The sequence below is a fragment of the Oncorhynchus mykiss genome, chromosome 9 (genome assembly GCF_057628025.1).
Source record: "Oncorhynchus mykiss isolate SJ-2025 chromosome 9, ASM5762802v1, whole genome shotgun sequence".
Classification (NCBI taxonomy): domain Eukaryota; kingdom Metazoa; phylum Chordata; class Actinopteri; order Salmoniformes; family Salmonidae; genus Oncorhynchus; species Oncorhynchus mykiss.
Window position 1 is genome coordinate 18,121,806 of NC_143030.1, and position 12,996 is coordinate 18,134,801.

The following is a 12,996-nucleotide window of genomic DNA, read 5'->3' on the forward strand; positions in this document are numbered from 1 at the left end:
GCCAATGCTTTGCATTGTGCATGTTGATCTTAGGCTTGTGTGCGGTGAGGCTGCTCGGCCAAGGAAACACATTTCATGAAGCTCCCAACAAACAGTTCTTGTGCTGACGTTGCTTCCAGAGGCAGTTTGGAACTCGGTAGTGAGTGTTGCAACTGAGGACAGATTATTTTTACTCACTATTCGCTTCAGCAGTTCTGTTCTGTGAGCTTGTTGCAGCCCCAGTATACCACTTTGCTGTTTGCTCCTAGAGGTTGCTACTTCACAGTAACAGCACTTACAGTTGACCAGGGCAGCTCTAGCAGGTCAGAAATGTGATGAAATGACTTGTTAGAAAGGTGGCATCCTATGACGGTGTTGCGTTGAAAGTCACTGAGCTCTTCAGTAAGGCCATTCTACTGCCAATGTTTGGCTATGGAGATTGCATGGCCGTGTGCTCGATTTTATACACCTGTCAGCAATGGGAGTGGCTGTAATCGCCGAATCCACTAATTTGAAGGAGTGTCCACATGATTTTGTATATATTGTGTACCTTCTCCAATGCATTTTGAGAAGGAAGCAGGATAGGACGTGAGCAGTCAAGGAAATACAATTGATATTCACCCATCATGTTAGTGGACAAAGGTCCGTTTGGATTTCCCCTACTGAATATAATATTTCCTGGCCCTCAACATCAATACTTGGCTTACTTGACTTAAGCCCTTGGCTCCTTTCCTATAAGGCGAATACAGTAGGCCATTCGGGGTAGGTTTTCCCAGATCAAACCAATTGAGGCTGCTCACTGTCACCTCCACAGCTCTCCTCAAAGTGGTCAACTTCAATGATACGGGAGGCCCTAAAAGACAATACATTTGTCGGGCCCTTGAGAGAGAAATTGGCCTGATATTTCTGTACTCAATAGTGGATGTATAATGTGTGAATAAATATGCTTACTGGTGGCTTCATTTGATTCAGGATCTGTAAATGTTCATGGTAGAGTTAGTTTCTTTCTCATATCAACGAAGGTGGGCGAGTTAGGACTCAATCCTTTTTTCAAAGTTATTTTTAATGTCACAATACACATGAACCTGCAACAAGACTTAATTTTCCTTCTTCGCAGCTAACAACCGCACCATTTATTCAAATGTGAGAGAAAATAATGTACACTTTTTTTCGTCGTCGTATCTACAAAAATAAAATCAAAAGAAAGGACAAAGGCTTTCCAGGAAAAATACAAGATTGTGATTTCTATATTACATAAGTGAACGAGATTAAAAGAGAAAATGATCATTAAAGACATGTGTATGCATGCCCTAGTTTGTTGTGCAGCGGTTTGACAAAGGGAGGAACCATCAGTTCTAACCTCTACGTGAGAGAGATGGTTAGAGAACTCTAGACAGAAATGTAGGAAAAACACAGACAAAAGACCAGAAGAAAAATAACCTACTCAAAAGAGTGGGTAAACGAATGTCGAGCTAAGAGACAGAATGAAAGTAAGAGTCTGGAATCGTCCACCATGCCAAGGTAAACGAAAAATCTGCATCCCCTCTGGAGCCCCAACACACACTGTAGTGTCACACAGACATATCGTACGCTGACCACACACACACACTGTAGTGTCACACAGACATATCGTACGCTGACCACACACACACACACACTGTAGTGTCACACAGACATATCGTACGCTGACCACACACACACACACACACACACACACACACTGTAGTGTCACACAGACATATCATACGCTGACCACACACACACTGTAGTGTCACAGACATATCGTACGCTGACCACACACACACACTGTAGTGTCACAGACATATCGTACGCTGACCACACACTGTAGTGTCACACAGACATATCGTACGCTGACCACACACACACACTGTAGTGTCACACAGACATATCGTACGCTGACCACACACACACACTGTAGTGTCACACAGACATATCGTACGCTGACCACACACACACTGTAGTGTCACACAGACATATCGTACGCTGACCACACACACTGTAGTGTCACACAGACATATCGTACGCTGACCACACACTTAGAGGGTTAACAGACTTCCTCTCCCAATTAATACAAGTCGTCTGTGCAAAAGGTGTCTTTCAGTTCAAACCTATGCCACTGTATGAAGGAACATCCCTTCATGTTTTTTTTTGTGGCAGTACAGCAAACACTAGTCATGGTATAGTAGTATAGAGGCGATTCACAGTATTACACACACAATACAGTAGAGCGTTCTTTAGGAAATGATGACGACATGATAGACATCTGTGCATTCATTGAACATGTATCCTTTTTCGTAGTGGTCATGTATGTCTAGGAGTAGCGCTGTAGACGAGACAACAGCCATTCAGTAGAGAACAGTGCGGTAGTAGTGTTACCACGACGCGTTACTGAGGTCACCAGGAAGATGTTGTCGCTACAGACAACCCATCCCGTAGCTTAGCAGCTGTACATACATGCAGGACTTGCTGCATACGTCAGAATGACTGACCGACCGCCATCTTGGTCATCCCTTAACAACAACACCCATCTTCCTTCATGGCGTTTCTCTCCTGTGTGATTATCAAACATATGTATCACATAACATGAATGATTTTATGGATGAATGAGGACTGTGCATGTTGTGATCTCTTTACTCCCTCCTTCCTTCCTCTTGGCCCAGTGCAATAAACCTGAATATATAGCTATATAGACACAGTCCTTCGATCAGCCTCCATGGCAGGCATACTGTACAGCAACCAGCGGTAAAGAACTACCATCTTGGCTCAAACTAGGTGCAGCTTTGACTCCCAATGGAGCCGGTGATCTGTCCAGTGTCCTATCCCTCACCAGTCCAATCAGCTTTGGCGTATGGATACATGACAGAGGATGCATTGTGGGTAAAGTGCCGGGTTCCTTCAGTTGTCCAGTCGTTATTTTGTCAAAACATCAGTCACTAACTTCTCCTTCCAATGTAGCCAACCTTATTCATTCCATTCAACATTTTATCCTTGACATTACGCAATTTAGATTCCTCTCACTTCTTGTACTCTCTTTGCTTCTTCACACAACTGTTTCATCACTGCTTCTCTCCATTTCCCCCCTTCATCTGTCCATCCTCTCATCCCAGGACTCTTTCCTGCTCCGCCGAGGTCAGAGTTCACCCTAACTCCATGCTGGGGGCAGCCCCTTGGGTGTCAGGGGGCAGGGGCATCAGTCCTGCATCAATTCCTGGTCTCCCAGGGCAACGCCAACGACATCCCGATACTTCCTGGATTCTGCTCCCATGAGCAGTGCGTGCTGGGATTGGGCTGATGGTGAGGGGTGTGAGAGGGGGTTAGGGGGTAAAGGTTGGGGTCCCAGTCCATCAGTGTGTGTGTGCGTATATCTACGGCAGGGTGGGGGTAAGTCTTAAGTCCTCGCTGAAATGACAACGTTAGAACCCAGTGGAGAGGATCTTCAGCTTGGCTGGCTCTGCTGGGCTCGCCTCCTTTCCTGGAGGGAGAGAGAGAGAGATATGTCAATAACAGAGCTGATGTAAACACAGACAAACACAAACCAACAATCAGAAAGGTCCATATTGAATTTGAAGGTTTAAGAAATGCCTTTATGAAATGCCTTTTATCCAGACCAAATCTTTCCACAAAACCTCTTCTGTATGACCCTGACCTCTTCTATCTAACCCCTGAACTCACCGTCCCCTGGGTCCCGGTCCAGAAACGGTGTCCTGACGATGGTTGCCTGGATACGAAAGAGGTCACCAGACTCTGGATTGACAGGCGGCTCTCTCAGTGTTTTCCGGAGCTGGTGATGAGCTGTCTCTATGTCCTGAGGGGGTTATGAGGGGAGAAAACGACAAGGAAAGATTAGCATGGAAACAACGTCCAAGTGTGTGTGTGTGTGTTTAAAACGCCTTACCCTCAGCTGGTGCAGCTTTCTCATCAACTCCTCGATGGTGTGGAAAATGTCATCCACGTTTTTGATTATATGGCTCTGGAGGCTCTTTTGTGATTGACTCTGCCCTTCCTGCCGACTCAGATTTCCCCTCTCCGATTGATTGTCCGCAGACATGATGGAAGCGACCTGCCCTTCTTTCTCATGAGTCTGTACGGGCGATGAAATCACTTCCTGTTCCAGATCAGGAAGTTCAGTGGTGGTCGGGGTGGGGGGGTCGTTGACCTCATCTGTGTGACTCTCGTCCAGCAGTCCCTCTCCCTGCTCTGTAGGCATCACCAGGTAGAACACGTTTCCTGCAGCACAGTGGGTTTACAGAGTTGCAATGAGCACCCGCGGGAACAAAAGTCAATCTCCATGTTAAATTGACACTACACCTGTGAAATCTTATAGTATGCAGCTAGAGGGTTGTGTTCAGTAGGTATGAATTGGAAAACGTTTAAAAAATGGAAAAACGAAAGTGAGTGTTCTTATTGGACAAATTCAGGAAGAACCATACGATGTCCGTTTCAAAATAGTTCTCTGGACACGACTCTGGTGTAGTAGTCACAAACCTCAGACAGAGAGACTTGGACCTAATGGAAGATATTCATGAAGGTTTGAAGAGCACAACTAGACTGACGACTGGAGCATTACCCCGTACACTGGCCTCGCCTCTCGGCTCAGGTGATTGGTCAGAGTGGAGGGTGACATCTTCAGTGATGTCATCAGGGATAGAAGGGGAGCCCGCAACCACAGCTGAGGACAGATGGAGTGAAAGAGTGAGTGTAAGTGGAAAGAGGTGATATTGTATGAGAGTTTGACAGACAGAATGAGATCCGAAAACCAGATCAGCTGAATCTAACAGAAGAGTGTGACCATGCAGAAGGTAAAGGAGGAGTGTGACCACGCAGAAAGTAAAGGAGGAGTGTGACCACGCAGAAGGTAAAGGAGGAGTGTGACCATGCAGAAGGTAAAGGAGGAGTGTGACCATGCAGAAGGTAAAGGAGGAGTGTGACCATGCAGAAAGTAAAGGAGGAGTGTGACCATGCAGAAGGTAAAGGAGGAGTGTGACCATGCAGAAGGTAAAGGAGGAGTGTGACCATGCAGAAGGTAAAGGAGGAGTGTGACCATGCAGAAGGTAAAGGAGGAGTGTGACCATGCAGAAGGTAAAGGAGGAGTGTGACCATGCAGAAGGTAAAGGAGGAGTGTGACCATGCAGAAGGTAAAGGAGGAGTGTGACCATGCAGAAGGTAAAGGAGGAGTGTGACCACGCAGAAGGTAAAGGAGGAGTGTGACCACGCAGAAGGTAAAGGAGGAGTGTGACCACGCAGAAGGTAAAGGAGGAGTGTGACCATGCAGAAGGTAAAGGAGGAAGGAGTGTGACCATGCAGAAGGTAAAGGAGGAAGGAGTGTGACCATGCAGAAGGTAAAGGAGGAGTGTGACCACGCAGAAGGTAAAGGAGGAGTGTGACCACGCAGAAGGTAAAGGAGGAGTGTGACCACGCAGAAGGTAAAGGAGGAGTGTGACCACGCAGAAGGTAAAGGAGGAGTGTGACCACGCAGAAGGTAAAGGAGGAGTGTGACCACGCAGAAGGTAAAGGAGGAGTGTGACCACGCAGAAGGTAAAGGAGGAGTGTGACCACGCAGAAGGTAAAGGAGGAGTGTGACCACGCAGAAGGTAAAGGAGGAGTGTGACCACGCAGAAGGTAAAGGAGGAGTGTGACCATGCAGAAGGTAAAGGAGGAGTGTGACCACGCAGAAGGTAAAGGAGGAGTGTGACCATGCAGAAAGTAAAGGAGGAGTGTGACCACGCAGAAGGTAAAGGAGGAGTGTGACCACGCAGAAGGTAAAGGAGGAGTGTGACCAGGCAGAAGGTAAGGGTGGAGTGTGACCAGGCAGAAGGTAAAGGAGGAAGGAGTGTGACCATGCAGAAGGTAAAGGAGGAGTGTGACCACGCAGAAGGTAAAGGAGGAGTGTGACCACGCAGAAGGTAAAGGAGGAGTGTGACCACGCAGAAGGTAAAGGAGGAGTGTGACCATGCAGAAGGTAAAGGAGGAGTGTGACCATGCAGAAGGTAAAGGAGGAAGGAGTGTGACCATGCAGAAGGTAAAGGAGGAGTGTGACCATGCAGAAAGTAAAGGAGGAGTGTGACCACGCAGAAGGTAAAGGAGGAGTGTGACCATGCAGAAGGTAAAGGAGGAGTGTGACCATGCAGAAGGTAAAGGAGGAAGGAGTGTGACCACGCAGAAGGTAAAGGAGGAGTGTGACCATGCAGAAGGTAAAGGAGGAGTGTGACCATGCAGAAGGTAAAGGAGGAGTGTGACCATGCAGAAGGTAAAGGAGGAGTGTGACCACGCAGAAGGTAAAGGAGGAGTGTGACCATGCAGAAGGTAAAGGAGGAGTGTGACCACGCAGAAGGTAAAGGAGGAGTGTGACCACGCAGAAGGTAAAGGAGGAGTGTGACCACGCAGAAGGTAAAGGAGGAGTGTGACCAGGCAGAAGGTAAGGGTGGAGTGTGACCAGGCAGAAGGTAAAGGAGGAAGGAGTGTGACCACGCAGAAGGTAAAGGAGGAGTGTGACCACGCAGAAGGTAAAGGAGGAGTGTGACCACGCAGAAGGTAAAGGAGGAGTGTGACCATGCAGAAGGTAAAGGAGGAGTGTGACCATGCAGAAGGTAAAGGAGGAGTGTGAACATGCAGAAGGTATGGGTGGAGTGTGTATTATCAAACATTCAGATGTCATTCTGTAGAGTCTGACTTCATTTGATCATATTAGACACCAACGTGGCTCCACAAAGAAACAAGCAGTAATTTAATGAAAATGGACAACAATATTAGGTTACTGTCTAAATCTTCTGTCCTCGTTACCTTTCCTCACAACATGCACACTTGGGCACTCCACCTCCGAGGGCGGTGCTTCTGCGTGCTCAGCCTCCCATTGGCTGGGACTGACGCTAAGGAGAGTCTCAGAGGACGGCGTCCTCTGGTGGTCATTGAACGGGCTCCTCTCATTGGCTGCCTCGTTTGTGGGCGTGCCATCTGAGCCGTGACTCCACCCATCTTCCAGGTCGCGGAAAATCAGCTGCCTTAGCGTCTCCACTGAAAAGGAAGAAAAGTGGTATTGAATAAGTGGAAAGTTGATTCTCAACCAAACACATTCTAGTGACGCTAGTACATACGTATACAAAATCATATTTTAATATGTTCAAGTCAAGTCTCTTGCTTTCTCACCGTCTTCAAGAGCTGCCTCTGCTACTCCAATTCGTCGCTTGACGTAGTCCTGCCCCTCCCCGCAGAAGAAAGCTCCTGATTGGTCCGTTGGTGTGGTGCGTGCGAGTTCGTTATCCTCATCGTTAGGGGAGTCCGTCTCCATGAAAACCACCTGCTCCGTCATCGAGTCGTCTAGGGAGATTAAAGATCATCAATGTGATGAACGACAGAGCAGAGTTGGGGAATGATAGAGAATATTACTGTACAGAAATAAATATTTATATCTGTAGTCACTACAATCCACTCCAAAAACATACACTTCCTTACTAACACAATTTGTCTCACCTGATTGATAGACATGGCTGCCAGTTGAGACAGGGGAAGCGTTGCCAAGACTTGGGGAGCTGAGAGAGAGATAAAGGAGAGAGAGGGCGAGAGGAGAGAGAGGTAAAGGAGAGAGAGGGCGAGGAATGAGTGAGAAGACAGAAGAGAGATCAATGAGATGGAATCAGTACTGCTTAAGACAACTATAGCGAATGGTCTGCAATGCTATCAGAGTCTACAGATCTTCAATGTTAATTGTTAGAAACGGGCCAGTGTAAGGATTACTCACAAAATAGGTGTGGATCTGTTATTGGTCGAAGGTGAGGAGCCAGCAACCAATGAGATGGTCTTTTCAAGTTGGTCCTTCCAGCTGTGAAAAATAAAAATAAAATGGCACTCAAAATGTCCACCAAAGCTTTTCCATGTGATGAGTAAAATGCTGCAGGTTAAAATCCTGATGAACCTCTATCATGTATATTATCTGTAAACTAATCTCTATTCCTGGTATAGATATGGATGATGTAGATGTGCTCACATGTTTTTCTCTGAGGACGTCCCCGCTACCAGTTCATAGATCTTTCTCTCTGTGGTGCTGATGACGTACAGGGCCTTGTTGTCTGAGGGAATCAGACACAATCAAACCATCATCATCACCACAGGGATAATAAAGCCATTATCTTATTATCTTGCAAAATGATTGAGATCCCATTTTCTGTTATTACATTGTTGTTACAGCATTAAACTGTTATCTAAATCTAACCCAGATCACTGATTAATCTATACACAACCATTGGCCACTCCACACTTTGTCCCATAACCCCTGACCTCTAACCTCTTACCTGTGGCCACAGAGCGCACCAGGAGGGAGTCTAGCTGGACCACGGGGCTGAAGGAGGCCTTGGTGTCCCCGCTACCACCTCCTCCTCCCCCCAGCCAGCGGGACGGGCAACGCAGTAGCAGCCGGTCGTCTGGACCTCTCTGGAGCAGAACCAGCAGGTCTGATAGCAGCAGGGCCTGGATCTCTGAGAGATGAAGGAGAACCAGAACCATACGGTTAGAACCCTTACAGAACACTGAACACTAGAACTTAGAACCTGCAGGTCTGACAGCAGTTGGGCCTGGATCTTTTGGAGGGAAAATCAATCAAGTCAAAGATAGTCACCCAAAAAGTTAACAAGGCATAAATGATTCAACTCCCAGTGTATTATCTGGTGACTGAAGCAACAATACAGCAGAATCAGAACAGTGACTCCAATATGGAATACATGTCTGGGACAGTGTCTCCCGGGGTCTCTCGCAGCTGATTCCTTTTAGCTCTGGACAGAGGAGCCAACAGAATCTAAAGCACAACAGTTCTATCTGTGGAGTGTTGTGGGTCTTACCTAAGGTTTTGTCTTTACTGACTTTCCAGGTGAGAGGACCCTCATGGATCATTGTCTTACTGGTCAGGTCCAGACTCTGACAGGACAGAGGACATCATCAGAATAAAGCTGTTATACTATGTGTTGGAGGAAGAGACTAACTTTGAAGAGGAGGAAAATACTAACGTTGAAGAGATGGTCAATACTAACGTTGAAGAGATGGTAAATGCTAACTTTGAAGAGGTGGTAAATACTAACTTTGAAGAGGTGGTCAATACTAACTTTGAAGAGGTGGTCAATACTAACTTTGAAGAGGTGGTCAATACTAACTTTGAAGAGGTGGTCAATACTAACTTTGAAGAGGTGGTCAATACTAACTTTGAAGAGGAGGAAAATACTAACTTTGAAGAGGTGGTCAATACTAACTTTGAAGAGGTGGTCAATACTAACTTTGAAGAGGTGGTCAATACTAACTTTGAAGAGGTGGTCAATACTAACTTTGAAGAGGTGGTCAATACTAACTTTGAAGAGGTGGTCAATACTAACTTTGAAGAGGTGGTCAATACTAACTTTGAAGAGGTGGTCAATACTAACTTTGAAGAGGTGGTCAATACTAACTTTGAAGAGGTTGTCAATACTAACTTTGAAGAGGTGGTCAATACTAACTTTGAAGAGGTGGTCAATACTAACTTTGAAGAGGTGGTCAATACTAACGTTGAAGAGGTGGTCAATACTAACGTTGAAGAGGTGGTCAATACTAACTTTGAAGAGGTGGTCAATACTAACTTTGAAGAGGTGGTCAATACTAACTTTGAAGAGGAGGAAAATACTAACTTTGAAGAGGTGGTCAGGTCAATACTAACTTTGAAGAGGTTGTCAATACTAACTTTGAAGAGGTGGTCAATACTAACTTTGAAGAGGTGGTCAATACTAACGTTGAAGAGGTGGTCAATACTAACTTTGAAGAGGTTGTCAATACTAACTTTGAAGAGGTGGTCAATACTAACTTTGAAGAGGTGGTCAATACTAACGTTGAAGAGGTGGTCAATACTAACGTTGAAGAGGTGGTCAATACTAACTTTGAAGAGGTGGTCAATACTAACGTTGAAGAGGTGGTCAATACTAACTTTGAAGAGGTTGTCAATACTAACTTTGAAGAGGTGGTCAATACTAACTTTGAAGAGGTGGTCAATACTAACTTTGAAGAGGTGGTCAATACTAACGTTGAAGAGGTTGTCAATACTAACTTTGAAGAGGTGGTCAATACTAACGTTGAAGAGGTGGTCAATACTAACGTTGAAGAGGTGGTCAATACTAACTTTGAAGAGGTTGTCAATACTAACTTTGAAGAGGTGGTCAATACTAACTTTGAAGAGGTGGTCAATACTAACGTTGAAGAGGTGGTCAATACTAACGTTGAAGAGGTGGTCAATACTAACTTTGAAGAGGTGGTCAATACTAACGTTGAAGAGGTGGTCAATACTAACTTTGAAGATGAGGAAAATACTAAAAACTTTGAAGAGGAAAAGGAGGTACCTTGAACTGTGGCGTGGGGTCCAGCCTGCGCTGGTATTGGTTGAGTCGTTGCCGGTGTTCAGTCTCCCTGACGACTTCATTGACGGCCTGCAGAATCCCACGGCAGCAGGCCTGTGCACGTTGGAGAGGCGGGAGGTCTGTGGAGCCAGCTGTATAGGAAGACGTTACACCCAGTGATATCACAACATCAAATAGGACCAGTTAGTTCAAAGCAGAAGCTATTCTTAAAACACTACTAAGACTAACCTACTCGCCTATCTACTAAGACTAACCTACTCGCCTAACTACTAAGACTAACCTACTTGCATAACTACTAAGACTAACCTACTCGCCTATCTACTAAGACTAACCTACTCGCCTATCTACTAAGACTAACCTACTCGCCTATCTACTAAGACTAACCTACTCGCCTAACTACTAAGACTAACCTACTTGCATAACTACTAAGACTAACCTACTCGCCTATCTACTAAGACTAACCTACTCGCCTATCTACTAAGACTAACCTACTCGCCTATCTACTAAGACTAACCTACTCGCCTATCTACTAAGACTAACCTACTCGCCTAACTACTAAGACTAACCTACTTGCATAACTACTAAGACTAACCTACTCGCATAACTACTAAGACTAACCTACTCGCCTAACTACTAAGACTAACCTACTTGCATAACTACTAAGACTAACCTACTCGCATAACTACTAAGACGAGCCTACTCGCCTAACAACTAAGACTAACCTACTCGCATAACTATCAAGACTAACATATCACCTAACTACGAAGACTAACATATCACCAACCACTAAGACTAACATATCACCAACCACTAAGACTAACATATCACCAACTACTAAGACTAACATATCACCAACCACTAAGACTAACATATCACCAACCACTAAGACTAACATATCACCAACCACTAAGACTAACATATCACCAACTACTAAGACTAACATATCACCAACCACTAAGACTAACATATCACCAACCACTAAGACTAACATATCACCAACCACTAAGACTAACATATCACCAACCACTAAGACTAACATATCACCAACCACTAAGACTAACATATCACCAACCACTAAGACTAACATATCACCAACCACTAAGACTAACATATCACCAACTACTAAGACTAACATATCACCAACCACTAAGACGAACATATCACCAACCACTAAGACTAACATATCACCAACCACTAAGACTAACATATCACCAACCACTAAGACTAACATATCACCAACCACTAAGACTAACATATCACCAACTACTAAGACTAACATATCACCAACTACTAAGACTAACATATCACCTAACTACTAAGACTAACATATAATCTAACAGTAACTTAATGAAGACCACTGGTGCTAAACTGTCAGACTATCAGTGTGTGTGATGTTGTCCAGTAACAGAGGGTACTTGGTGAGTATGAGTGTGAGAGATGGAGGTGGATGATGGATACTACGTACCCTCTGTGTGTTTGATAATGTTGTCCAGTAACAGAGGGTACTTGGTGAGTCTCTGTGTCTCAGACACCAGCAGGTCCTTCAGCTGCAGCCTCCTACAGTGAGGACTGGCCTCACACTCCTGACAATACATCCATCAAACAATCAAATTAATTAATGGAAAAGCCATTGTGACTGCATGTATGTGTGTTACCTGGGTGATGTGTGTGTGTTACCCGGGTAATGCGTGTGTTACCCGGGTGATGCGTGTGTGTTACCCGGGTGATGCGTGTGTGTTACCCGGGTGATGCGTGTGTGTTACCCGGGTGATGCGTGTGTGTTACCCGGGTGATGCGTGTGTGTTACCCGGGTGATGCGTGTGTGTTACCCGGGTGATGCGTGTGTGTTACCCGGGTGATGCGTGTGTGTGTTACCCGGGTGATGCGTGTGTGTTACCCGGGTGATGCGTGTGTGTGTTACCCGGGTGATGCGTGTGCGTTACCCGGGTGATGCGTGTGCGTTACCCGGGTGATGCGTGTGCGTTACCCGGGTGATGCGTGTGCGTTACCCGGGTGATGCGTGTGCGCTACCCGGGTGATGCGTGTGCGTTACCCGGGTGATGCGTGTGTGTTACCCGGGTGATGCGTGTGTGTTACCTGGATGATGTGTGTGAAGCGGGGGTCTTTGCGCTGCTTGTTCTTAATGAGTTCCAGAGCCTGAGACTGCTGGCTGCACAGGTGGGACGCCTGCTCCTGAAACTCCTCCCCCGCCACACCCTCAAACTAACACACAGGTACACACAGATATCCCAGTCAAAACACAACACTACACAATATACACTGAGTGTACAAAACATTAAGGACACCTGCTCTGTCCATGACAGACTGACCAGGTGAAATCTATGATCCCTTATTGAAGTCACTTGTTAAATTCACTTCAATCAGTGTAAATGAAGGGGAGGAAACAGGTTAAAGAAGGATTTTTAAGCCTTTTTGACAATTGAGACATGGATTTTAGTTTAGTTTATTAATTCGACCATTTTAAAAAACAAGCACACATAAAACTTGAAAAAGCCATACGTGCACATGAATAAAATCATTGAGGATAACACACAATACAGTCTGGGACTTATTTCCATTGTGGTCCTCTTGAGACAAGATGGCTACTAGACAAGATCCAACACAGTATGGCGGT

The 12,996-nt window shown here is 45.5% G+C and overlaps 1 protein-coding gene across 8 annotated transcripts in view; it reads right to left on the minus strand.

Annotated features, from left to right (window-relative positions):
* Positions 1 to 1,080: 1,080 nt before the first annotated feature.
* Positions 1,081 to 12,996, minus strand: part of LOC110531570 (rho guanine nucleotide exchange factor 11) — a 39,014-nt gene continuing 27,098 nt past the window's right edge. For all 8 annotated transcript variants that reach the window (XM_036987411.2, XM_036987412.2, XM_036987408.2 and 5 more), the window contains 14 exons: positions 12,459 to 12,584; positions 11,827 to 11,944; positions 10,344 to 10,492; positions 8,829 to 8,904; positions 8,286 to 8,468; positions 7,982 to 8,063; positions 7,736 to 7,816; positions 7,468 to 7,526; positions 7,144 to 7,314; positions 6,781 to 7,011; positions 4,568 to 4,669; positions 3,896 to 4,227; positions 3,673 to 3,805; positions 1,081 to 3,472 (listed from right to left, as the gene is read on the minus strand). In XM_036987411.2, coding sequence (XP_036843306.2) covers positions 3,414 to 3,472; positions 3,673 to 3,805; positions 3,896 to 4,227; positions 4,568 to 4,669; positions 6,781 to 7,011; positions 7,144 to 7,314; positions 7,468 to 7,526; positions 7,736 to 7,816; positions 7,982 to 8,063; positions 8,286 to 8,468; positions 8,829 to 8,904; positions 10,344 to 10,492; positions 11,827 to 11,944; positions 12,459 to 12,584 — 1,902 coding nt within the window. In that variant the 3' untranslated portion in view covers positions 1,081 to 3,413. The remainder of the gene's footprint in view (positions 3,473 to 3,672; positions 3,806 to 3,895; positions 4,228 to 4,567; positions 4,670 to 6,780; positions 7,012 to 7,143; positions 7,315 to 7,467; positions 7,527 to 7,735; positions 7,817 to 7,981; positions 8,064 to 8,285; positions 8,469 to 8,828; positions 8,905 to 10,343; positions 10,493 to 11,826; positions 11,945 to 12,458; positions 12,585 to 12,996) is intronic.